This window comes from Dermatophagoides farinae, chromosome 6 (genome assembly GCF_024713945.1).
Source record: "Dermatophagoides farinae isolate YC_2012a chromosome 6, ASM2471394v1, whole genome shotgun sequence".
Taxonomy (NCBI): domain Eukaryota; kingdom Metazoa; phylum Arthropoda; class Arachnida; order Sarcoptiformes; family Pyroglyphidae; genus Dermatophagoides; species Dermatophagoides farinae.
In genome coordinates this window covers 459,096-485,969 of record NC_134682.1, presented here as the reverse complement: position 1 = coordinate 485,969, position 26,874 = coordinate 459,096, and the positions used below count along the sequence as shown (strand labels likewise).

Below are 26,874 nucleotides of genomic sequence, written 5' to 3'. Positions count from 1 at the left end.
AACAACAACAATCCCGGCTCCAAACATTTGGCCCACGATCTTTTATCGATAATGTTCACATTTGTAATGGAAAAAAATGAAAGAATTTTTTTTTCTCGTCTCATTCAAATGAATTGATAAATTGTCAAATTGAATTTCACCGACAAGAATCTTGGCCTGTTGATTTTGGGTGTCTTTGTTTGTGTGTGCGTGTGTGTGTTTCTGTGATTTTATTCCAAAATATCTGCCGGTTCTGACCGTTTATGTGTGTGTATGTCCATTGCGACATAATTGACAATTCAACAAGTGAATCAAACAAAACAAAATTATTAAGTTTTGTACCCAAGTGCCATATTTATTTCTAGATGAAATTTAAAAGATCAACGACATTTTCAACAACAAATTTTTTTTTATTTCTGCAAATCATTTGAATCAGTTTGCCGGTATTTTTTTTAAATTGATTAAAAAAAATCATCAAATGAAAAAAAAATCTTTTTTCCCAAAAAAAACGCCACTAAATTTTTAAATCAAAAATCCAGGTAATTATTGTACGATGACCTTTATGTTCAAGTTTAATCAGATGTAATTTTTTTTTGAATGTACATTACTATCAAAATTTGTAAAATATTGACACATCAGAATGTAGGGAAAAAAAGATTGAATCTAAATGAAAATACAAGCCTTGCAAAACCGACACACACACTTGTTGATGAATGATATATCGAACATTTGATTGAAAAAGAAGTTGATCACCATCTAATGATGATGATGATGATACTTCATGGTTTTTTTTATATTGTACGAGAGAAAGATATCATCATCATTGGATAAATTAAATTTTTTCATGTCTCATCTTCATCCACATTTGCCGTGAATGAAAAAGATGATGATGATGATGGTGAAAAAAAACTAACCAGAAAATAAATTTTTTTTTCTTCTTCTGATGATCGATGGTGGTGTTATGTAAATAAATCGATATATAGTAAATAATCATCATCATCGTCGTGTAGTAACCACACACTGGTTCATCATCATGTCGTGCTTTGAAATAAATAAAACAACAAAAAAAAACAGGTTCAAAAAAAGGGGTTCTTTATCCATTTTCATGTTTCGGTATGTTTGTTGGTTATATTATTACCTGTTGTTTATTCAAAGATTGATTGTTCATGTTCATGTCCATGTTCATCATCATTTGGCTGCTTTTTTTTTCTTCCTTTGACCGAGATGCATAGATATATAGCGAAATGGATAAATAATTTATATAGTTGAATAGGTCAACACACATACATACACACACAGTTTCAATTCATTCATTCAATCTATTCGTCCGGTATACAACTAATTTCACCTAATTATTATCGAAAAAATTGAACACCATCATCTTCTTCATTGCTATCATCACCATCACCAATATCAACAACAACAACAACAAAGGTGAACCTGAATTTGTTGAATAAATTGACCAACCTGTTTGGTCAATCAAACATTCGGTTGGTAGGTTGATTGGTCATAGTCGAATTTAATCGTAAATATGTGTGCCAGGTACATACATAGATATTATCCATCTAGGATAGAATAAAAATATGAATCAAAGGGGTCGAATTTTTCTCGATTTAGCTAGATTATCTCGTTCTAGTGCACTCTAATTTTTTTTCCTATTCGTTCACCATCTCACTATGGTTATTTTATTTGATTAAATAATAAATCAAATTGTGTATCTACCTGTTGCATCTTAGCTTCTCGCTGAGTGTGGATAACGGTAAATAAATGTATTTTTTGACAGAAATAAATGAGAATTACCGAATATATGATGATGATGATGATAATGATGACCATTATCAACATGATCATTATTTGTGTCGATTATGATTACGATGTTGTTTGATGATGATTGAACCTGATTTTTTTTTTGACATGCAAAATCATCTATAAACACACTCACAGGAAGTCATCATCATCATAGTCATCATCGTGATGAAGATTCAGCTGCTTGATGAAGATTCTTCTTCGTCATTTTTTCTTGGATAAAGTGAAAAATTTATCTTGCATTTTTTTCTGGTTAAAAAATAGAAGATAAAAAAACGGTCAGATTTTTTTTGTGTGTGTGTGTGTTTTTTTTTCATCATTCTGTAAGAAAAAAACCTGTTCCGTGTTTGTCTATCTGTCTGTCTGTCTGTCTACCTGTATGTATGTATTCAGTATCCAAATGTATTGATTTACCATTTTCGTAGAGGTTTTGTTTGTGTGAAAAAAAAAATTTCAAAAATTTCATTTTTGAAAAATTCATCTCCAAAGCTTCCTACTTTTCTTTTCTTTTTCTTTGCAAAACACGATGAGAATCATCATTATCATTTTTTGTTTTATTCATTCATTCGTCTATTATTGCCTGGCCACATCATGTCATCTTGATGTATTTTGTTCAACTGCAACAATAGCAACAACAATAACAACAACAACCCTTGAATAAGAAGATGTGGAAAAAAAGGGTCATCAATCCATTCATTCTGATTCCACCATTCTAGTCAAAGATGATGATGATGTTGACCTCAAAACAGATTTTTTTTTCGTTCTTTAATCCTTGAAACTTATACCTTCACATACTGGATTCTTTGAATTTTTTTTTCTCTCACCGAACTGATTGTTGTGTTTTTGTTCATGTGACAGAAAATCCGATAGACGTAATAAAGAAGCGATGAAAAGAAAAAAATTTTCAATGTCAAAAAAAAAACTAATGATAAAATCGCGATCATCATCAACATAACATTAAACCACAATCATCATGATCATCGTGATGATTATTGGACAAATTTAAATCCATTACATTTGAGCCAGGGCAAAGATTAAATTACCGTACCGTTTGATTTTCTTTCTTTTTTTTTATTCACACAATTTTCGGTTTTTATTGTCCGGATTTTTTTTTCTTTCATTCATCTCTTTGAATGTTTTTTTTTCGCGTCGTCGTTGTCGTTGTTGTTGTTGTCTGCAGATTTATTGTTGTTATTAAGCTTTATTGTTGTCGTTGCTGTTGTTGTTGTATTCATCGGGGTTCGAAGACCTGACAGAAAAAAAACCTTGTTCAACTTGTCTACCTGAACTACTGACCTTGTTTTCTGTTGTTGTTGTTGTTGTATATTTCAATTGTCTCTGAAAATGTAAAGCAATTTTTCGGGTTTTTTTTCTGTACTTGTTGGTATCCGATATATCGATTCTTTGGGAAAAAAACCGAAATATTTTCTTTCTTTCTTTCTTTGATGAATGAAAAAAAAATAAATACAGTACGGTATTGCACGATATTGAACGGAATGATGAATGAATGAATGAGAAACCAAAAAAAAAAAAAAAATAAAAATAAAAATAAAAATAAAATCAACCAACCAAATCATTGATCCGTTATCTTTATGGCTTTTGTCTCCTCCTCATTTTCACATTTTTAGTTAGATAGATATTTGATAACCATAACGGATATTGAATATAATTTCTACTCCCACACTTTTGCCAAATATCAGTTTCACATGATGGTTTACATTTTTGGCTGGTCAAAAGTTTGAAAATTTGAAAATTTCTTGATCAACGTCTTCGTTGTTGTTAATACATGATAATTAACAAGCTGTGTTTTTTTTTGTGATTTTTACGAGAAATAAAATAAAAAAAAGACGATGATTATCATCTCAAGATTCTCTCATTTCATTTCAAAATACTTTGCTCCCGTTTTTGATTTGATTTTTTTTTCACACAAATAAAAAAAAGAAAGAAAAAAACGTGTATTCACGATCTGAATCTTTTTTTATTTCATTTCAGGTGATAATTACTCCATGTTTTTTTTTGCTTCATCTTGATTCTTGTTCAACAACAACAGCAAAATGTGAACTTGATCATGATATTTAATCAAGTTCAAATTTTGCAGATTTTTTTCTGCATTTTATATTTTCTTGTAGAAAAATTTTTTTTTGCATTTGAAAAATGGGAAAATTTTTTTTTTGTTTCAATCAACTGAAACATGAAATAATGACTATACATCGAAATGATTTGTCAATTCAATTTGACCAGTAACGTTGACCGACCGTCAAATATGTCAGAAACATCCTTTAGGATGTGTGTGTGTGTGTGCGTGAGTTTTTTTTTTATTCATAATTAATTTGATGATGATAAGCCTGGTGATTATTTTCTGTTTCAGCAATCATATATGGATATATAGAAATGGTCGAATCAAATCAAATTAATTGGATTGAAATAGAACAAGAAAAAAAAAGATTATCTGACAAATACCACTAGATAGATCAAAAACTGTCAATCATTTTCGTTTCTCACGATGAATTAGATAATCTGGAAATTTTTTTTTTGTCTTTCATTTATTATATATTACATGGTTAATTAGAAAATTCCGTCTACTGAAGAAATGACAAATTGTTGCTGCTGTTGATAATTGATTGAAATTCAAAAAAAAAAAAAAAAAACATCAGAGTAGACATCATTCTCAAATTTGATTGAATTGAACTGAATTTATGATTATTATTATCATCATCATTTTTTTCAAAATTCAATTTTAATTGCCTGTCAATCGCGTAACAAATTTTATTTGAGACACAAACAAAAAAACTCAAAACTCAAAATCCTAATGACCGATATCAAAATCTTATTGATGATTATGATACATATTTACGATGTGTGTGTGTGTGTGTGTGTGACGAGACGATTAAAATTACGTGATTAAAAGAAAAAAATTCACAAATGTCCCGGATAGATCAACAACAATGATCGCCTCGTTTTAATGAATGAAGAAAAAAATGAAAATTTAATCTTGACATTTATTCAACATTTTGTTTTGTAAATTGGCCAAATACTACGCCTTTGATTTTCAATATAACAACAAATGTTTAACAACAACAACGACAACAACAACAAACAAATTTATTTATATTGAATGAATATTTTGCAATTGAAATAAATGAATCATCCTTTTTGTGTTGTTGTTGTTGTTGTTGTTATGTTTGATCCAATTTCCTTCAAATACAACAACAACAACAACAACAAAATGATTTTCATTTGCATTTTTTTTCCACATTTCTTGTCATAATCAAAATCAAAAATAATAATTAGATTGATTCACATTCGACAGCGGGCGGGCCACACATACACGAAAACACACCACAGAAAAAATTCATTCATCCAATTCAAGTCGTAAATGTAAACGAAAATTTCATTCTTTTTTTTCATCATCATCATCATCCCCGAAAAAAAACCGTGTAAACAGTAATAAAGATGATCACAAATTTCATCGTCATCTTGTTGTTGTTGTCATGGCAAAAAAAAAATTTTTTCCATCACCAAATAAACAAGACACACACACACACAAAAAACACACTCGTATATACTACAAGCTTGTTGTATATACGTGGAAGCATATCATCATCATTTTCAAAAATGATGATGATGATGATGATGAAAATTATTTATGATCCAAAATATCATTGTATATTGTCCAATGTAAATATTCCTCATTGATAATTCCAAAACATTGAAACAGCGAATTAAAAAAAAAAACTTTCCATTTCCACACATGATCATTATCTAATGTTTCTAGGTTGACGAACCTGTTTTTGTTTGTCTGTTTGTTTGTTTGTTTGTTTGTTGACGATTATCTTGAATCGTCCACATCATTTTGTCTGTTTGTCTGTTTGTTTGTCGGTGATTAAAAATTCGATTTTCATTCATTCATTCATCTTGATTATGATTCTATATCGACATTTTTTTTTATTTTCCTTGTTGTTTAATTCAGAGTTTTTTTGTTTCATTTCGTTTCGTTTCGTTTTGTTTTGTTTTGTTTTCTCATTCATTCATTCTGTATTCAACATTTGTCGTCCAAATCCAAGACAATGGAAAATGAACAAAACAAAACAAAAAACAAAACAAAAACAGAAAAAAACAGAAAAATTAACATTTCATGAATGCAATAATATCATTGGCTTTATTCATTTATTCGATGATGGTGGGCCAAAGTACTCTTGTTTTTTTTGTTTGTTCATTTTCAAATTGATCATGATGATATGACACAACAAGGTTTTTTTTTCATTTTTTCTTGTTGTTGTTGTTGTTGTTGTTCTGCTTCAATTAAAATGAAAAAAATGAAAATTCTATGAATGGAATGGACGAAAACAATGGTTTGCTGCTGCTGCTGTTTGGGCATCTTTATTTTTTAACTGAAAGTAAAAACAAACTGATCGATTCTTTGAGAGTGCATTTTTTTGGCATCAACAGCAGCTTTCAACATTCTTTTTTTTTGTTCGGCAATTCAATTTTGACCTTGTTCGTTGTAATAAAAATTTTTTTTTTTGCAATCAAAGGTCAAAGGTTTTGCTGTTTGAAATCTGTTTACCGATTTTCAACTCAAGATAACAACAAACAATACTATTGCTGTGTTGATAAGAAAAAATAACTCACACACAAACACTGGCCACAACACGACTTTTTTTCCAAACAAACAAACAGAATCAGATTTCAAGATCCGTTTCATCACCATCTTCATCTTCATCATCATCATCATCATGATGATGGTGGCCAATTTTAGCCAATGAATTAGTGAAAGAGAGAGAGAGAGAAAAAAAACTAATCGATAGATTCATTTTTGATTCGAGATGCTTTTTACAAATGCAGACAAATTGCAAAAATAACTCATCGACTATCATCTCGTTTTGTGCATGTGCATGTGTGTGTGTGTGAATGTTTCGTAAAAAAAAATTTTTTTTGCTAATTGTATGTATTTCGTATTTTGAAGCAAAAAAAAAATGATCAATTGTTCCAAAGTTATGCTCGTGCTTATATATGTTCTATACACAATTGATGATGATGATCATGATCTTAAAACTTGTTGCATAACCACCAATGGGCACAAGAGAATTTCTTTCTAAACAAAAAAAAAAGAAAAAAATTCAACTTTCAATCATTTTTTTTCGGCTATTTTGTCTATGATGTTCGCCAATCTATTGTAATGTAATTCTGATGCAAATTTTCATTTTCACAAACTCACACACACACACACACACAAATACACAGCCATGCAAGATTACTCTTTCACCTTGATCTTTGCCCTTTGACATTGGTCATTTATTGTTAAAAGATTTTTGTTTTTCTTGATTTTTTTTCGCTTTCACATACGCGCGTGGGTCGTCGTCATGTTGCTTAGGTCATATGATTCAATCAATATTTAATGAGATCCAATAGCACTATGTACAAAGCTGAATACCGATATGACCAAGATTGACCTATGAATGACCTGAATGATTTCGGCTGTTCATGAATCAAATATTTTTCAATTTTATGATATTTAGGAAAATTATTTGCTCCATATATGTTATTATTATCATTTTTGTTATTCTCTTTAGCCGATAATTATTACACTCGTGATAGATTGGTTGTCTATTGATAAATGGTGATTTTTTTTCGTTCATTTCTAAGGTCTAAACTGGGTGTGTGTGTGTGTGTGAATGTTCAATGAACCTATCGTTGAACCAATATCATTCTTGGCCTTGTACAAGAACTCGAAAAATGAATCAAAATTCGTTTTTTTTCACTTGTGAATCACATGAATTTCTAAAAATAAAGATCCTGTGGGTTATCCACACACTGACACACACACACACACACACACACCATGGATGGAGAGAAAAAAATAACACGCTAATGTAGACCAGTTGAAAAGAAAACAAAACAAAACAAAACAAAACGAAAAAAAAAATTAAATTTAGATACATTAAACAACGAGCGAAAAAAAAATTCCCATACATTATTAAACATTTTAAAACTCGAAAAAAATAACACAGAAACAAAACAAAAAAGATTACACCTTGGTGCCATTGGAAAATAACGTAATTTTTCAGAGAAAAAATGGATTAGTTTGGCCCAAATATGTTTTTTTGGTCAATTTTGTGCGTGTATGACCAAGAAATGACCCAAAACATAATTTATCTGGTTTTTTTTCTGAGATTTTCGTTATCATCATTCAATTCACACACACAAACGAACACACGCACACGACAATTCTTATCAATTGTCATTTCATTGTTTACGGACAATTTTATTTTCCAATTTCCATCGAGATGGGGACACAATGACAATGATGAAGATTATCTACATCTGTATATGTGTGTAAGAAAATAAATGATGAGAAACAAGAAAAAATTATCATCATCATCATCATATGACGAGATTCTGTCTAGTGAATATTATTTTTTTTTATGGTCAATCTCTTCGTTATTATAGATTTTTCGTTCTTGAACGCAAACGATAATGACAATTTTGCGACAATGAATAATTCTGTTGCCAACAAAAAAATGACCATTATCGCCAAATTATAATCCATTCAATCAACATTTGATTTACACATGTTTGATATTATCATCATCATTGTCATTCCAAAACGATTAATCCATCATAGTAGCAGTCGTGTGAAATGTGAAGAAATCATTTTTTTTGTGTGTGAACAGAAAAGAAGAGATTCTTCTCCGGTTTTTCCCAAAAAAAAAAAAATGTTATTTAGATAAAAAGGAATGAAATATATACAGTGAGAAAATAAAAGAAGCAATGTATATGCATATCCTGAAAAATCTTGATAATCTTGCTGTCATCGTTAATAATAAACAATAATGATGATGATGATGACGATGGCCAAATTGTTTTTTTTCTTATTATTATTGTCAATCCTGTTTTACATACACGCACACGCACACAAAAAAAAAGTTTTATTATTATCCAACAAACAACGAATTATTTACAATGATTGTTGTTGTTGTTGCTGCTGTTGTTGTTGTTGTTGGTCGACAATTTTTTTTTCTGTATTTCTGGAACGATAAATAACGGTTCCACTTTTTTTTTGTTGTCTTCAATTGTTGTTGTTGTTGTTGTTGGCGACATTTAATTTTCGGTAATTTAGTATTAAAAGTGTTGGATGATGATGATGATGACAGGTAACAACGACAACAACAACAAAAACATTTGTTTCCGTTTTACCGTGTAGGCGGTGAAATGGGGAACAAAAAGATTAATTTTTTGTTGTTGTTGTTGGATTTGGATGAATGAATTTTTCGTTTCTCTGTAAAAGTGTATTTGGGGTGTGGAGTGTACTCTCAGAAGAAAAAAAAACATTAAATTCAACAGTTAATCCGATTATTATTATTTTTTTTGACAGCTTCGAATGTTTCAATTTCAAATTTTTCCCATAAATTTTTTTTTTCGTATTAGAAATTCCAATTTTTCATTTTCACTTTTCAGCAAAAATACTCACACACACGCGCGCAGACATGGATGATAAATGATTCTGGCACAAATATGGCATACATAAATTTACTTTCATCGACACTTTTTCATTTCTTCATTTGTAGATGGTGGTTAATCGTAACTAAAATTCAACAATTTTAATAATCTCGTTGATCGTCCAAAACAGTATTATCAACTTCGATGTTTATTATTATTGTTGTTGTTGTTGTTTTTACTTTTAGGTGAAAAAACATTGTCTTTAAATAATTGTGTCTCTACATGATGTGGCTTTTTTTTAGATTTCTTCATTTTTATGACAATGTTTTTCATTTGCCAATTTTTTTTTGTTGTTCTGGAACCATCATCATCATTAATGTCGATGATGATGATAATGGTCATGAGAACATCAAAAACATCCCAAGTATGTAAATGAAACAAGTGAATGAATTAAAATGAAAAATCCAAAATAGTCCATTGTATCTCTCTCTGTATCTGTGTGTGTAGCGCCCATCTTGACCATTTTTTTTGTTGTTGTTGTTTGATTTTTTTTTCGGTTTCAATTGGAACTTGAAATTTCCATTTAAATACTATTGTGTTGAATACTGTATTCACATGTTTATCCGTGGTGAGGTTCTTTTTGTACGAATTTTTTTTTCTTGGGCGAAACTTTGATTGATTTCCATTGTGGATATTTGTGATATTCATCCGATTCACATCAAAAAAAAAATCGACACAAGCAGGCGCACACACGCACATTTTTCTTTTGTCCACAATTTTGTCTATAGCTCTATTTTAGGTGGATTGATTGATGGACGCAAACAAAAACACCACACACACACACATCGATGACAATCTCTATTGATCGATCCATCAATCTTGGATCAATCAAGAATGATCTATTGTGTGTGTATGTGCGTGTGTCTGCCCAAGAAAAAAATTGTGCAATATTTTTCATCATCATCATCATCTTATGACCAACAACAACAACAAACAAAATTGTCAATCAAATTAATTAAAATATATGCCGAATAGACAAAAATCATTTGAATTAGACCGAAAAAATCTGAAAAAAATTGATTGCACGTTTATTCACACGTACATTAGTTGACCTCAACGATGACACCTGAACGAATTTAAATTTTTTTCTTTTCTTAAAAAAAAAAATACAAATTAAACGTGCAACCAAACGTGTGATTAATTATTTCGTCGTTTGTTCAACAACAACAACAACAACAAAAAAAACGTGAGAAAACATGAAATGACCAACAATAATGATAAAGACCCGAGAGAAAAAAAACACACTAAATGTGACGATGACGATGAAGATTTAATAAAGATCAAAATCAATTAAGAAATCTGACACAAACACAGCAGCAGCAGCAGCAGCAGCAGCATGTTTCAACGAACGAGCAAAAAAACATGCACATTTCAAAGTCAAAAAAAAAAAATTTTTTTTTGATTCAAAAGAAAAAAATTTCGGCAGATTAAAAATAGACAAACTAATGATTTTATATTATTTGAATGATGATGATGATGATTTACAAGCAAGCAATTAACACAGTGGGAGAAGTGAGAGAGAGAGAGAGAGAGAAATTTTTTGCATTTAATCATAATTCTGAAAAACATAATTATCAGCTGATTTTGATTTTGATTTTGTTTTGTTTTTTTTTTGGCATTGCATTTTAAATTACATTATTATTATTATATTATTATACTGTGTAAAATAATCTAAATCTTTTTTTTTATTTTGTCATTTCATTGTTGTTGTTGTTGTTGTTTTCTTCTGTTGGCCTTCTATTTTTTTTGATTGGATTCATTGCCCTTTTTTTTATTTCGTTCTCTCTAAATATTCGATGATCTACTACTATTTGAACAACAAAACATTTTGGAACATATTTGTTTTTTTCTTTTTTCGTTCATTTGGTCTGTACTGTTTTTTTTTTTGTTTTTGTTTTATTGATGGAAGGAGATTTTTTTTTTTGCCATTTTCGAGGTCTCGCCTTGATCGATGATGTGTCAAACTGAATTGTTGCTGTTGTTGTTGTTGTTGTTGTTGGTACAAAGGCCAAAAAACGAAAACATTTTACATCAATCAATGAAAATGTGGATCAAACAAATGATTTAACAGCTCATTGGTGGTGTGTTTCTACAGCTGTTTTTGTTGCTTTTGGATTAGATTAATTTTTTTTATACGAAATTTACATTAAATACACACAAACACACAACGAGTCAACAGGTTATAGATTAAATAAACAAATTTTTTTTTTCATTTCGTTACTGGATCAATCTTTTTTTTCTGAAATGGAAAATGATATTTTCGTCAATCGGTATCGATTTTCGATCAATTTTTCTGTATTGATCAGATGCCATCATCGACATTCATTGTTTTCAAACAACGACGATGACTACGGCGACGACGACGAGATTTGATTGACTGGATTGATCGGTTGTTACAGACAGGTCAGAAAAGTATGAAAAATCAAAGAAAATTTGATTATAAGATTAGAGTGAAACAAGAAAGCAAAAAAAAAAAATTTGAGATGATTAGATTTGGATTGGATTTGAACCGATCAAAATCATCAAACATTCAAACATCAAACATCCAACACACACACACACACACACGCATTGGATTCATTCGAATCAAAAGTGATGGGCCAATTTTCTTCCTGATTTTTTTTTCTTATCCGTTATTATTAAGATCTATTATTTGGAATTTTTGTTTCAAATTTTGTTTTTTTTCCTTGTTTATATCAATTCCTGAATGAATTGCTGCCGAACATCAACATGCACAAATGCCGGTAGCAATAGATTAGATTCATTCAATAATATAATTTCGGTTCAATCAATGATCAATATCGATTTCAAATGACGATGATGATGATTATTATTTGAGCTTGTGTGTGTGTATGTATGTTATTTGACTTTGACTTGTCAAATATGTTGTAGTTTTCATTTTCATTTTTCTTTTGTTTTTTTTTCGTCAAAAAAAAAAATTTAATGTGAACGAAAACAAAAAAAAAATCGAATCAAATCAAATTATTATTATTTATTGTTTCAACAAATAAAAAAAAAGGGAGGAGAAAAACAAGTTCAGGTCAATTTGTTTTTTTGTTTGACCGATTGTGTTGTTGTTGTTGTAAATCCATCCATCTATTACATGACAGGATTGGATCGAGTCATTGGATATCGTCAAAAAGTTCCAACAAAAAAAAAAGATTTTGGGTGATGGAATGATGATGATGACAACGTGGTAAAATTAGTGGTAAGAGTTCCGTATATTTAGCATCATCAAATGGTAATTTATTTATTTACTTTTCTAGTATGAATGTAATACTAATGATGATGAGCATGATAAGGATGAATGAAATGAAATGACAAATGAATGAATAAATCAGTCATGTATGATAATGATGATGATGATGATGATGGTTATAACACAATTAGATCCAACAACAACAACAACAACAGCAAAATTATGTGATTATTTAAAGTAACTGAAAAAAATGTTGTCGATTGTCCCTTTCGTCCAGTATATCTTTTCTTTTTTTTCTGGTCATTATTATTTGGTCACAATTCCCGTCTATTTCAGTAGGCCAACACATGATGATGATGATGATGATGAAAATGGGAAAATATGAATATAAAGATAAAGATAATCGAGTGTGTATAAGCAAAAAAAAAAACGAGTTGTGTAGTGTTTATTTGGGGTGTCCAAAGTGGCAATAAACTATCTATCGTTTTTTTTCTATTTCTGGGCATTTCGATGTGCTGAGACCAAACAAAAAAAGTGATAGCCATGATGATGATGATGATGGTGGTGGTGGTAAAGACAAATTGGCCAGAGATTTTTGTTTTTTTTTGTTTTGTGTGTAGGTAGAAGCAACAAGCAGCAGCAGGTTTCAGGTCAAGGACTATTATCAGGTAGCAAAATGAAAAAAAACATCAATGAAGATGATGAGATGAGATGTACAATAATAAATGAATAGTTTGTCAAAAAAAAAAAAAAAAAAAAAAAAAAAAAAAAAAAATATAGGACGCCTTTTGTGTGTTTCAATCATTGAAATGAAACGAATCGAATCGAATCGAATCAAATCAAAACCGATTGAATCGAAACGAATCACAAATATATATCGACGATTGTCGATGTTGATGATCGATGTTGGTCAATTGGTCAATGTGTATAATTCAAATAACAATCGACAAATAATAAAAATAAAAAATCTTCGATTGATCATCATCATCATCATCGTTACAGCTTGATGATTATAGATTGATTGTGGGTGGATTTGTTTTTTTTTTTTTGACAAATTTTTTTTTTGCTCTTAACTGCCATCATCATCATCTGCGCCATCTCTCTAAGATCAATAGATCATCATCATCAAAAAAAAAGACAAGTTGCACTATTTTTCTGGCCAAAAAAAAACCAACATTAATAATGAATCGAATAAATAATTCTTCAAACACACCTGTTATAAATCAATCAAACAAAACAAACCACAAATCATCCAATGATGATGATTTCTGGTTTTCTGATGATTCTTTGTCGGTTGTAGGTTATTGTCATTATGTGTTACCATTTGATGATTGACCAGAAAAAAAATGACTGATTGATTGATTGGTTTGATTTTTGCCTTTTTTTTTGTTTTTTTTTCTGCCAAAAAGCTTCACATGATATTGGTGGATAATTTTCTTGCCTATTCGAGCATAATACTGGTATAGCCAATTCCATGGCAAATAAAGCGTTTGCTGTTTTTTTTTCTTTAATTTCAAATTGCGAATTGGATTTTTCGTTTTTCACTGTTTATTCAATGAATGAATGAATGATGATGATGATACTAATTCTTTTTTTTTCTTCGTTCTGACAGAATTCAACGATTCAACTGTGCTGGGCTGTCATTCAAAAATTTTCTCGAAACAAAACAAACCAGAAACAGAAAAAATTTTCAGGAAACAAAACAACGAATGATTTTTTCTTCTCAACGGTCGTTGATCATTATAATGATTCTGAATGATGTGCTTCTTATTCCATGATCAATGAAAACACCAGTAGTTATTTTTTTTTCAACAACAAATTCAACAACAAAAAAAATGGCAATAAAACCATCAGATTTAAGAATTTTTTCGTGTTGAAAAAATCAATCATTGACAATTGAAACCAGACAACAGCTGTAATAAGAAATTTGAAAGAAAAAAAAATGAATGGACCATTAGAAACGGCAACATTACCACCGCTGACAACTACCCCCATTCAATCAAATGGTAGCTTATTTTCTTCCTATTACCATCCACACCAACATCAGCTTCATCATCATCATCATCATCATATCATGCTAACCATTATCCATTAAATGGCCATTATCATTTATATCCATCATCAACAACCACAACAACAGCAACCGCTAATGGTGCTATTCAAACAACCAATGGATCCCATGATTGTGAATCGCTAACATCACTTAATGATGGTGATATTCATGTAACTGTATTACAAATTGATCAACAACAACAATTCCAAAGTAGTAATGGTTATCATAATGGAAATGAGGTTATGAACTCTTTACCATCATCGAAGAATTTATCATATCATCAACATCATCCTAATAATAATAATAAGCAATTAACTGGCTTGAACAACAGTGATTTTGTTACCGTATTGACAATCGTTTCAACCGGTGCCACAATATTGACTACATCAACATCAACAATAACGACGACGACGACGACAACAGCCAATCAAGTCACAATGAATGATACGGGATCAAATTATAATCATCATCAGAATAGTAATCAAAGGATATTTATCGATAATAAACGTGGAGAAATTGAAGAAGAAGTGATAATTTATCGTTTACCCGGTGAACGTTTGGGTATGGCATTGAGGTTTGATGGTGGTCAAAGTGCAAATGAAACTATTCGTCGTGTTTTCGTACAGAGCATTACGTTGAATTCACCATCAGCCAAAGCTATTGGCTTGATGTTGGGTATGTTACGTGAAGGTGATGAAATTCTACATATCGATGGTCGGTCATCTTCTTCGTTGACCCGGTTAGAATGCATAACATTGCTACGCGATGCTCCCGTTTGTATTCGATTGTTTGTTCGTCGAAGAAATTGTTCGAATTCTCTCAATAACAACAACGGTGAAGATAATGGCGGTGTTCAAATGGCCCAAAACTGTCAAACATGTCCATCACAACAGCATCCAACATCAATGACAACAACTACAATGACGACAATGACAACAGTAGCAGTGCCAAAAGTATCAAATTGTTGCCAAATGCCAATACATCTGCCAAATTTGAACAGTCAATATTTGAATTCAAATCACAATCACCTAAACAATAATAATGATGTACAGAATCGCTTGACCGCATCATCATTATCATCATCATCATTGTCTTTATCGTCATCGACATCATCATCATTGATATCAGCAACGAATACGCCATTGTTGACCCAGTTGCTCAATAGTTGTTCTGACCAATCGATAGCATCATCATCATCGATATTGAACAATAATAAAAAAGTTCCACCACCGGTTCCACCAAGGATGGCAACAACAACATTGTCATCGAAACGTAAACCAAGGCCAATGCCTATACCACCGCCAACACAGTTAACGGTAGACAATCCTAATGAAATTTTAGCCAATCAACATCATCAAATCGATACTAAAAATGTCGATTTAATCACTAATCAATCAAGCGAGCAGACAATGATCATTAAACAAAACAACAATGGTAGTGTTGGTTACATTGAACAACATGGCCAATATTCAACACCGATTGTTCACCAACAACAGAATTATTCACAGCCGGCACCAACCACACAGCAGCAGCAGCAATCAATAGCAGTTATAGAAAAACCACCAAGACGAAAAAACTTTCATTCCAACTGTACAACAGGTCATCAAAATGTTGTTAATGGTAATCCACCACCATTACCACCTCGAAGACCAAAAGGACCACCACCAAAACCACCAATAGATCGAATACAATCAACACCGTCGATTGTTAATGTTGTCAATTTGATCCAAAATGGTTATCAACAACACCAACAACAACAACAACAAAATCAAAGCAATATTAACATTAGCAATACGGCTAGCCTACACAATACTAACGCAGTTGTTACAACTGCAAAATCTTTACCATCATTAGTGACAGTCATTCATTCTCCTACGAATTCGAATCTAAGTAAAGTAATGGAAAATCATTCACATACTTCAATAAAGCCAACACCGAATAACACTGCCAAAGTTTCATTTAATATTTCTAATTCAAAAGTATCATCATTTATACGTCAAACGGCTGAAAAATTACATCGAAAACTTTCTGGAAAAGCCATTTCAACATCTTCGTTGTCGTCATCGTCATCGTCATCTTTATCGTCATCATCATCATCATCGAATGGAGAATCGGATGAAGAAAAAGATGTCATAATGAATTCCATCAACAAGTCTAACAGCAGCAGCAGCAGCAGCAGCTGTACTTCAAAAGGTTCGACAACCGTCATAGTTGATTTAGCTAAAACAACAATCGATAATAAGGAAGAAATTCAAGGAATGAAGCTAGATAATGTCATTCTTGTTCATAGTAATAATGAAAATAATAAATCTGAAGTTGAATTTGATGTAGAAGAAAGAAAACCGACAACAACAACATTATCGTCGTCGACACTTCCATCTACGACGACGATGACTTTGTTGACAACAACAACAACAACAATATCACCTCCACCACCAACCGCCGCATCTTATTCAGATTTCAATCATTATTCTGAAGAGGTAAGCATCGGTATTTAAAATCATTTTTTCTCACTAATAAATTAAAATTTTGTCGGTTTTTCTTTCTGTTTGTTTTTTCTCAAACATCAATCTAGTCTTTTGAATCTGATACGGATGATACAAGCTCTTCAGTATCCACTATTATTGAAAGAGGACCATATTGTGGCAACAATTCATTCGTAGAACATACGAAAACCACCAATGTTGATGATGATGATTATGACATTGATAATTTATCAATTGTTGATAGGGTACTAAGTCCTTTCGAAAAATTGGACAACAAAGACATTTCACCAGTGAATTCAAAAATCACATCGGCTACTACTAATACTACTACTACTGATAGCTTGGAAACGAATTTATCGGCTCAATCATATTTGGTCACAAATTTAGCGATCGCAACGGATAAACATTATTCGCAACAACAACAACAATCTGAACAACCACACCACCAACTGTCATCCGATAAGACAGACACGGAGCTTATCAATGATGATGAACAGTTGATGATGATGATAAAGACAACAGAAAATGATTTTACGACCGCTAATAAACCAATGTTGATTGATGCTGATCGATCATATTCGATTGATGCATCTCCGAACTGTATTGGAAACGATACTGATGATTTTCGACGAGATCATCTTCAAGCTAGTAGTGGTAGTGATGGCAGTGGTGGTGTTGATATAGAACAATCTGTTGATTCATCAATAATCAAAGAGAATAACGATGATGGCCATTCGGATGATGAAGATTTAATAGCAATTAAAAATGATCTATTTAGCCGATTAGATGATGATAAAGATGATTTTATGATTGATACAGATTATTTAAATGAATCATCAAGTCGTTTTATGTTTCATCATAATAGTAGTGAATTGATTTTAAATTCATATAGTGAATTATCATCAATCACTGAAGAAGACGAGGATGATGATAATTCTACATTTGAAATGAAATGTCTGGATAATGGTAGAACAATTCCTGGAAAACAACAACAAAAACCTGTTGTTCCCGAAAAGCCAATTATTGGAAATATCAAACAACCAGTCATCAACATGATGAATAATGAAATGCATAAGATGAATGGATCATTGAAGCCAATCTTAATTACTAATGGCGAATGTCAAGATAATCGAGATAAGGAACAAAAATTGGAAAATTTGAAAGTAGAATATAATGATAATGAAGTAGTGAATAGAAATCATTCTTCTGATTGTGATTCATCAACATCATCATCGACATCTGAATCATCTGATGATCAAACTAAAGTTAGCCTGGATAATGTTTTTGAATTTCTCAATAAAGCCACTGATGATTTTGAATTTGTTGAAAGAATGTTAGAATTAACAAATGATAAAATCGATTCAATCGATGATATAATGCGTATTCGTGAATCATTACGTGGTCTACAAGAATCGGATCAACGTGAAAATTTACAAAGATTTTTAGATGGTAAAGATGTTTTTGAAGAGCTTATTGCATTATCATCACCATCGTCTACTTCTTCTTCTGTTTCATCATCATCAATGTTTTCTTCATCATCATCATCATCATCATCATCATCACATTTATCTGCACCATCTTCTCCGGATCATGAATTTCCACCTTCTGATCATCATCATCATCATCATCAACAACAACAACAACATCAGCAAATTCATAATAAATCTAACGCAAATGTTAAACGATCCAATGGCCAAACAACAACACCACCAACGCATAACCTTTTACAAATGGAGAGTTCTATTGATTTTGCTAGCCTGCCAGTTTGTTTATCAGATCAACAACCATCATCAAAAAATACACCAAAATTATTACTTAATCCACCGCCACCATCAGCAGCAAAAAAACAATTCAAACAACAACCTACGCCAATAAATAAATCGATAATGATGACCAACAACAAGGTGGATCAATCGATTGATTCGAAAATTCCAACGCTATTTCCAATTACTTTGTCATCGAAATCATCATCATCATCATCGTTAAATAATTTGAACAAACGTTCACAATCGATATCGAATATTTTTAGCCGATCCACAAATAGTACAATGATGAGTAATAATAACGGTTCATTTAATTCGTTAATCGAAACAAAACCTAGTCTAATACCGAGACCAATTTCTAATTTTAATCTATCATTACCACAATCAACATTGAACAGCAATAATTTAACAAATGTTAGTCAACAACGAACTATGATGATCAATAATCGTATAACAACCAGTCACAATTGTTTGAATCGATCAACATCGATGCAATCGATATTTTCTACAAATTCTTTATCACGTTCAACAAAACATGTATCAAAAATAGCAAATGGCACATTGACAACACCACGGCGGCAATCATCAACTATTACCTCGGGATTATCAACAACAACGACAGGAAAAAATTATCATCACAATTGTTTGAATCATAATGATGGATCACCACCATATGGTTATGGTTCATTGTCAAGATTGAATTCCAAATCAAGTACAAATGTTTATAATACTGGTAGTTTACCACGTCCAATAAATAATAAACAAACATCATTCCATAATTTAAATAATAATAATCGAAACAATCAATCAAATAATATTCAATTATTAAATCATCATGATGGATCATCGAATAATAATCGAGATTTTCGTACAACATCATTAACTGATTTAACATATGGTAAGTTTATTTGATTGTTTTTTTGCTTTGAATTTCTATTCTATTCTATTCTCCTTGCATTGTATAATATGACTTACAATTTCAACAAAAAAAAAACTTAAACGAAATTTAATTAACATCGATGATGATGATGATGATAATGATGATAATCTTATGCAAAAAAAATTTAATAATTTTAATCCCATTAATCACAATTTTACTGACAAACACACACACACGCTTACTAATGATGATCTAATTGAATTCGTTACTAACTTGCAAACAATGAATATATTGAATCTTAAACGAATGATGATCATATTTGTGTGTATCAATTTCATCATCCTATAGGAGCAACCAGAAACAATCCTGCACGTCGAATACATACCAATGCACGGAAAAAACATTCCTGTTTATTATATGCACCAAATAATTCCAATCGACCACCACCACTACCATCACCTATAAAACCGATAAAACCTAAACCTATCCCTGTGGTGACGGAAATTCGAACTTATTGTCCAAATATTAATAATAACAATTCTATTATAAATGGTGATGGTAATTGCAAAAAAATTGAACAAGAATCAGATGATGATAACAACAACAATAATGGTGGTAAAAAACGAATCATTGTAATCAAGAATCATTGTACGATTAAACCACCTGTTGCTACATTTAAATCGAAAAAATTTGAAGAAATTTTTTAGGAAGAAAAAAAAATTTTCCAAAGCTTTAATTTTCCTATACAAAATCTTTATCTGGTTCTGGTGGAATTTTCAACATGAGTTCAACATTCTTTTTTTGATTGAATCATAATCCTCAATTCCTTTTCCTTTTGACTTTTTTTTTGTGACACCAAAAAAAAGTTGAAAAATTTGCATAAAAAATCTCTCTTTTTTCCAAATATTTTCGGTCATTTTTCGTTGGCTACTTTTTTTATCTTCTTTTGTTCATAATGATGTTGCAAAGAGAATAAAAAAAAACTTTTTCATTTTTTATCTATATTTACATTCATTTATGGTGATTTTTTCTCTTTTATTTCTGCTAAATTGGTCATAAATAACAGTTTTTGTTGTTGTTGTTGTTGGAATCTCTTTGTTTGAATCTTCGTCAAATATTCGTCACCGTTTTCGATCATAGACGTCATCTGGACGTACGATTGTCCATCATCATCATCATCATCGTTATCGTTATCGTTAGATCCAGGAATAAGAACACAAATTGATACATTGACTCGGATATATTTTTAGTCTTGATTAATTGATTTTTTTTTCATTTTGTGGCAATGTTTTTTTTAATTAAATCCTGTTATTACTTAATGTCCGAAATACAACAACAACAAGTTTTTCAGGAACAAGATGTATAATAACACAACAAACGTTTAAGTTTCAACGAATAATTACTGGAGAGAAGAAAATGTAAAAAAAAACAATTATCATTATGGAAATATAGTTACCGTGATGTAATAACATTGTTAAATAATAACTTGCACGTACAATTGAAATGTGTGCGTGTGTTCATTATATGATTGCACGTGTCATGTTCCATAAATAACTCAAAATGAATGTTGTTTTTTTTGACCTATTAGTCCCGCATTTTTTTTTTGAATGAATCTAATCAGCAGCCATCAAAAGGATCATCATAATAATCGATTGATTGCCATTCATTGTGTGTGTGTCTGCTAGTTCGTTCAATAAATAAACATTAGAGATTGTAGTGGTTCGTAATCATCATTTGAATAATTTTTTGGCATCCCTTGCTCGCTCTTTCTCCCCTTTTTTCTATCTCTTTTCATCTAAAAGAGAATGTTGGCCAAGTTGGCCAAAACAAAAGGTGGTGGGCTACTTTTTTTTACATTTTTAGAATGAAAAAAAAATGTAATTACCTAGGCAATAATGATAATACTTGATGGATCCTCTTTATTTTATTTTTTTTATGTTCCAAAATAATATTTTCGTTGAATGTAAAAGACATCGTTCTGGAGAGAAATAACCATAAACAGAAAAAAAATGCCAAATAGAGAGAAAAGATGGATTTTTTTCAAAAAAAAAAAAATTGAAAGAAACAAGTTGAAAATTGAACCAAAAATGACTTTACATTTTTTTTCGAATGAAATGATGATGTTGTTGTTGCGAATAAACATTGAAATATTTTTTAGCTTGGCGACTATATCGACTCTGTAATTTTTTTTTTGAACAATTGATTTTTTATGTATTCAAATTCAAATTTGTTTTTTTTTAATTGTGATCGATTCGATTTTCGTGAATTTCATTTTGTTTGTGTTTGACACACGCATATGGTGATCGATATCAACAACATCTCAATCACGATTTACACTAAAATTGCATCCATCCATCCATTCATTCATTCATTCATCCAGATATAAAATGTTGAAAAACCCACCTGTTCTATTTACTTATTGAGTATCCAGTATCGATGTAGATTTTTCTTTCTTTTTTGGTGAGTGTGTGTGTGTGTGTGTGTGAGTGTGTGTAAATTGTATCTGTAGTAGATTTTTAATTTTCTTTTTTTTCCAATGACTAGCTAGTTTTTTTTTGTTCAAATAATTTCTTTTAACCAATGCCGACATTTTACCATTACATTTACCTGCTTACACATATCCTGGTGGTGTGATGATGATGATGATGATGATGATTGTGTTGCAGAAAACCAAAAAAAATTAGCATTCAATGCCATTGAATTCACAAATGAAATGAATTGAATTTCACCTATTTTTCATGAGATTTAAAGTTTTTTTTCAAGTCTTAATCTATCTATCATCACGGTATGTGTGTGTGTGTGTGTGTTTATTTAATTAGATTTGTAGATCATCGTTTGAATTGATTGTGTGAAATTTTTACCAATTGTTTGTTTTGTTTTGTGTGTGTGTGTGTGTGTGAGTGGCCTTTTTTCCCTCTCCCAAAGATCATCAACAGGTTCTCATCCTCATCATCATCATTCATATCAATCGTGATTGACTACATTGATTGATTCCCATCCATCAAAATCTGATGATGATGATGATGATGATGATGGAATGCATTTTTTCCTAAACCCTATATAATTAATTATCAAAGATTTGATGATAGTGTCGATCGGGTGATGATCAAATTTTTTTTTCTATTTTCTTTCCATTCATTGTAGGATTGATAAACAACTCACCAACAACAACCATTACATTAAACAGAAACAAATATCAACAACAACAGCAGCAGCAGCAACAATCACAATTTGGTTTATTGAAATCATCATTTAATCATAACTATCATCAAAATCAATTCAATACTAATGGATTACCAGCACCGGTGGTAATTAATAATCAGAAACAGTATTCCATTATCGGCAATGGAAACTTGTTTCGTTCTGATTCATTAAATTCGACAAACAAAAACGTCAATCCTTTTACTTTGGCTGAATATCATCATATTCATCGTTATAATAATCTGGATAAAGATCATAACCATTTTGCATTAGAATCATATTCATCAACAAATAATGTTGATGATGGTAATAGTATAAATGGATTTTCCTCATTAGAACATTCGAAAAACTCTTCTTCTTCTTCTTCTTCTTGGCTCATTCATAATAACCAAAACCAAGTTCAACGACAACAACAACAACAACAACTAGGACACAACCATCAACAACAACTATCACCTAGTTCAAATTATTGGCATTGTTCGAACCAAAATAATTCAATTGCTAAATTACGAACTGGTTCCTCCTTACAGCTACAACAATCAAATCAAAATCTTAATAAACAAACATCAAGAAATCCAATCCGTTGTAATAAAACCGATCAAACGATTAAATCGACAAATGGTTCATCAAATAAATTGTCTGATAATGAAGAATTAGTGCCACCGCAGCAACCTAGATCGATTTTAAGAAATTCATCATCCAAATCATCATACAAATCTAATAACAATAACAATTCAATTGTTCAACCGATCGTTAAAGAAACAAAAATAGATGGTAAAAAAGTTTTTACAAAAGAAAAAACAGCAACTACGACAACAACTGGTAATTTAAAAACAAGACTTAATTTTGTTAAATCAAGTTCATCATCATCATCATCATCTTCATCGTCATCGTCATCATCGCAACATTCAGATTCTGAATCAAGCGATATTGTAACAACTTCATCGGATAGTTCAGATTTTCAACTTATTTGTCCTAATAATTCACAAAATTTTAATTGGCCATTGGAAACGAAACGCCAAAATCATCAACAGCAGCAACAACAACAGCATAGAGTTTGTTTTATGGATCAAATTGATCAACAACATTGTTCACATAAACATAAAGAAGAACAACAATTGACCATCAACGGTAAGTAAATCATCATTTGTATTGAAATTTCTTTTTATCATTTCTAATTGTTTTGACCTTTTTTTTCTTGTGAAATATTTTAACATTTCATGAATGGAAATTACTTTCGAATGTAGGCGATCTTCTGCGAACAAGAACAACAACATCAACATCGGAGACAGCTACGTCTACGAGAACAGAACAAGATCATCATCAACAACAACAACAGCAGCAGCAACAACAACAACAAAAATTGATCAACAAAATGGATTCATCAACAACAGGCGAACATCATCCGTATTCATCATCACCGGAGGAGGTCGCCATACTTTCATCATCCACATCGACATCATCGATTTCATCGCTTGGCTCATTGACAGATAATTTTAATAATCATAAAAAATTATCATTTAAAGCAGCAGGTAAATCGGTTAGCTTTGAAAACGACAATGGTCAACATCATCGATCGGATCATGTGATGCAAAAATCTTCTTTCTATCTAACGCCAAATCCGCATCGAGAAGACTCGGGAATTTTCGCTTCAGATGATACATCATCCACATCTGAATTTTCACAATCACCAAGTCCCGATTTATTAGCCAGACCGTCTACTGAAAAGGTTAGTTTGATGATTAATTATCTTTCAACACCAAGTAATAATTTTTAATTTAAAAATCTCTTTTTGTGTTTACAGATTTCTGATGTTGATTCGATTAATGAAAATCATCAACAACAACAATGTATGACGCACAACAATCAAAACAAACAAATGGCTGTGAATAATAAATAATAATGGAAATCAGCAACTTTCATTGTCTCGATCATCATCGGCACCATGTGAAACTGAGGTTCCATTGAAAACGATTCTCGCTGAACAACAACAACAACAAGGTGAATCGTCACTAAAAGCAAATTCATCATTATTATCACGTGATTCTTTCATAACGGCACGTCGTCATCAAAATGTCTGCAAACTAAAAGGTTTGATTATTCCAGAAGCGATTACCGATGGACTAGATGAATGTGATTCGATTTCAACACCAGATGATCGAATCGAAATTGATTTGCCAACAATAATTAGTGAAGAAATTCTCAAGATTGAAGAACTGGATAGAAATAAATCATTGAAAATGAATCAAATGAATAAATCACCCAGTGAAAATATTCAACCAATCGAAATAATACCACTAAAACCGGCAAATGTTGGTGTGCCAAAATATTCACCAATGTTCAAACGAAGAGTGTTTTCTTTGCCTGTTAATAATTATCTTACGAATGAAAAAATGGAACAAAATATTGATTCCAGAGCTGTTAAAATTGGTCCAAATATACCACCGAAACCAAGACTGAATAACAAGACGACGAAACCAATGAAAATGAATTGTCCACCACCGTTGCCTCCTAAACAGAAAGAAAGAAGTGATTTATCGGATTCTTTTCCAGTTCAAAACATTGAATCTGAACATGAGAATAAAAACGAACAAAATCGAGATGAACCTAAACAAAAGATTATGAATGAATTTGTCATTTATCAGAAACAACATTCAATGAGAGCTATTATATTTCATTTAAATGATTTGAATCTTAATGATGAAAAAGAATATCTACAACATCTTGGATTCACAATTAAAGGTGGATTCGATTCTGATTCGGACAATGTTACGGTAAGTTTTTGGTTTGTAGAAAAAAATGATTTTCATTTAGTTTGGAATTTTGTTTTCATCATTTCATCATAGGTGGAAAGTATTGATCCGAATGGTATGGCTGCTCAAGATGGCCGCCTTCAAAAAGGTGATAGAATCATTTCGATTAATGGTAAGTTATCATCATTGTACTACTAATGGATTCCAATCATGATTTTCAATGATTATATCAATTACAAGGTAAACGTTTGGCTGGAATGACTCACAATAAAATCATTGATCTGCTCAAGACTTCTTGTTTGAGTGAAAAAGTTGTTCTTGTTTGTACCAGACCACATGAATCAAATAAAAATGAAATGAATGATGATCATTCTTCTTTGCCATCATTGCGATCATATCATGGTGAAAGTATTGAAACATCAAAATCATCTACAACAATAGAATCATCATCAAATAAAGATGCTAATAACAACAACAATTTCAAAATGATTCAAGCTGATATCACAAAAGACGTAACTGGTCTTGGATTTATGATTGAAGGTGGTAAAAATTCATCATTTGGTGATCTTCCAATATCGATTAAACGAATCTATAGAGGTACAAAAAAAAGTTGAAATTCATTCATGACATGATTTTGAATTTTTTTTTAATTCTCAATCAACAGGTGGAGCAATCGATAAAGAAGGTACACTTATGGAAGGTGATGAATTATTATTTGTTAATAATCATCCAATGGAAAAAATGACAAAATCTGATGCTTGGAATTTTCTAAAACAATTACCTGATGGTTTAGTATCGATGGTTGTTAGACGAAAAATGTTTCTATGATGATCCATCATCATCATCATCATCACCAATTAATAATTGAATCAAACTGTGATAATTTTACAAATGAAATCAAATTGCTGTTTCACACATTGGCAAAAAAAAATGGCGATATACTTTTTAATTAAAATTTAATTTATTATCATCATTTTTAATCAAAAACCTTACAAGGCGTAAACTGAATTGGCTGGATCACAACGTTCATCAATCACCATCATCATCATCATCATTAAGCAATAAAGTCCTCGTATATTTAATATATATTCATCAATCGGTGGTTACAAAAAAAAGATACATTCTATAAATACAATACAACGCCCATTGGAAATCATTTTTATATTCAAGTGTTTTTTTTCCGGTACAACAATTTTTTTTTTTGCAATTAAAAGTTTTTTTGGATTTTTTCAATGTTTTTTTCAAATTTTTTTT

General features: G+C 30.9%; 2 protein-coding genes and 1 long non-coding RNA gene across 4 annotated transcripts; 2 read left to right on the top strand and 1 right to left on the bottom strand.

Annotated features, from left to right (window-relative positions):
* Positions 1–25,334, top strand: LOC124493938 (uncharacterized). Of its 2 annotated transcripts, none has more exons than XM_075732141.1 (6): positions 1–518; positions 14,097–17,017; positions 17,113–19,684; positions 22,811–23,998; positions 24,115–24,596; positions 24,672–25,334. In XM_075732141.1, exons 2-6 carry the CDS (start codon positions 14,780–14,782, stop codon positions 24,765–24,767), a joined length of 6,576 nt encoding a protein of 2,191 aa, XP_075588256.1. In that variant the 5' UTR covers positions 1–518; positions 14,097–14,779; the 3' UTR covers positions 24,768–25,334. The 2 variants fall into 2 exon arrangements, with proteins under 2 accessions (XP_075588256.1, XP_075588257.1); XM_075732142.1 differs by lacking the exon at positions 1–518 and adding an exon at positions 13,766–13,944.
* On the bottom strand, positions 20,369–21,726 carry LOC124493947 (uncharacterized). Its single transcript, XR_012832295.1, has 3 exons — positions 21,552–21,726; positions 21,163–21,344; positions 20,369–21,068 (listed from the first exon to the last, which is right to left on the bottom strand). It is a non-coding gene; the product is annotated as an uncharacterized LOC124493947 (long non-coding RNA).
* Positions 24,672–26,853, top strand: LOC124493943 (pro-interleukin-16-like). Its single transcript, XM_075732145.1, has 4 exons — positions 24,672–25,641; positions 25,714–25,792; positions 25,861–26,217; positions 26,285–26,853. The coding sequence occupies exons 1-4, from the start codon at positions 25,108–25,110 to the stop codon at positions 26,446–26,448; spliced, it is 1,134 nt and encodes a 377-aa protein (XP_075588260.1). The 5' UTR covers positions 24,672–25,107; the 3' UTR covers positions 26,449–26,853.
* Positions 26,854–26,874: the final 21 nt, after the last annotated feature.

What these genes read in the sequence shown, in the direction of transcription:
- LOC124493938 (XM_075732141.1), top strand. Translation starts at nt 14,780, where the DNA reads ATGAACTCTTTACCATCATCGAAGAATTTATCATATCATCAACATCAT. An exon ending in ATTAACTGATTTAACATATG is followed by an intron (nt 19,685 to 22,810) that starts GTAAGTTTATTT and finishes CATTCATTGTAG; the next exon opens with GATTGATAAACAACTCACCA. An exon ending in ACAACAATTGACCATCAACG is followed by an intron (nt 23,999 to 24,114) that starts GTAAGTAAATCA and finishes TTTCGAATGTAG; the next exon opens with GCGATCTTCTGCGAACAAGA.
- LOC124493943 (XM_075732145.1), top strand. Translation starts at nt 25,108, where the DNA reads ATGAATCAAATGAATAAATCACCCAGTGAAAATATTCAACCAATCGAA. An exon ending in TAGAATCATTTCGATTAATG is followed by an intron (nt 25,793 to 25,860) that starts GTAAGTTATCAT and finishes ATCAATTACAAG; the next exon opens with GTAAACGTTTGGCTGGAATG. An exon ending in GATTAAACGAATCTATAGAG is followed by an intron (nt 26,218 to 26,284) that starts GTACAAAAAAAA and finishes CTCAATCAACAG; the next exon opens with GTGGAGCAATCGATAAAGAA.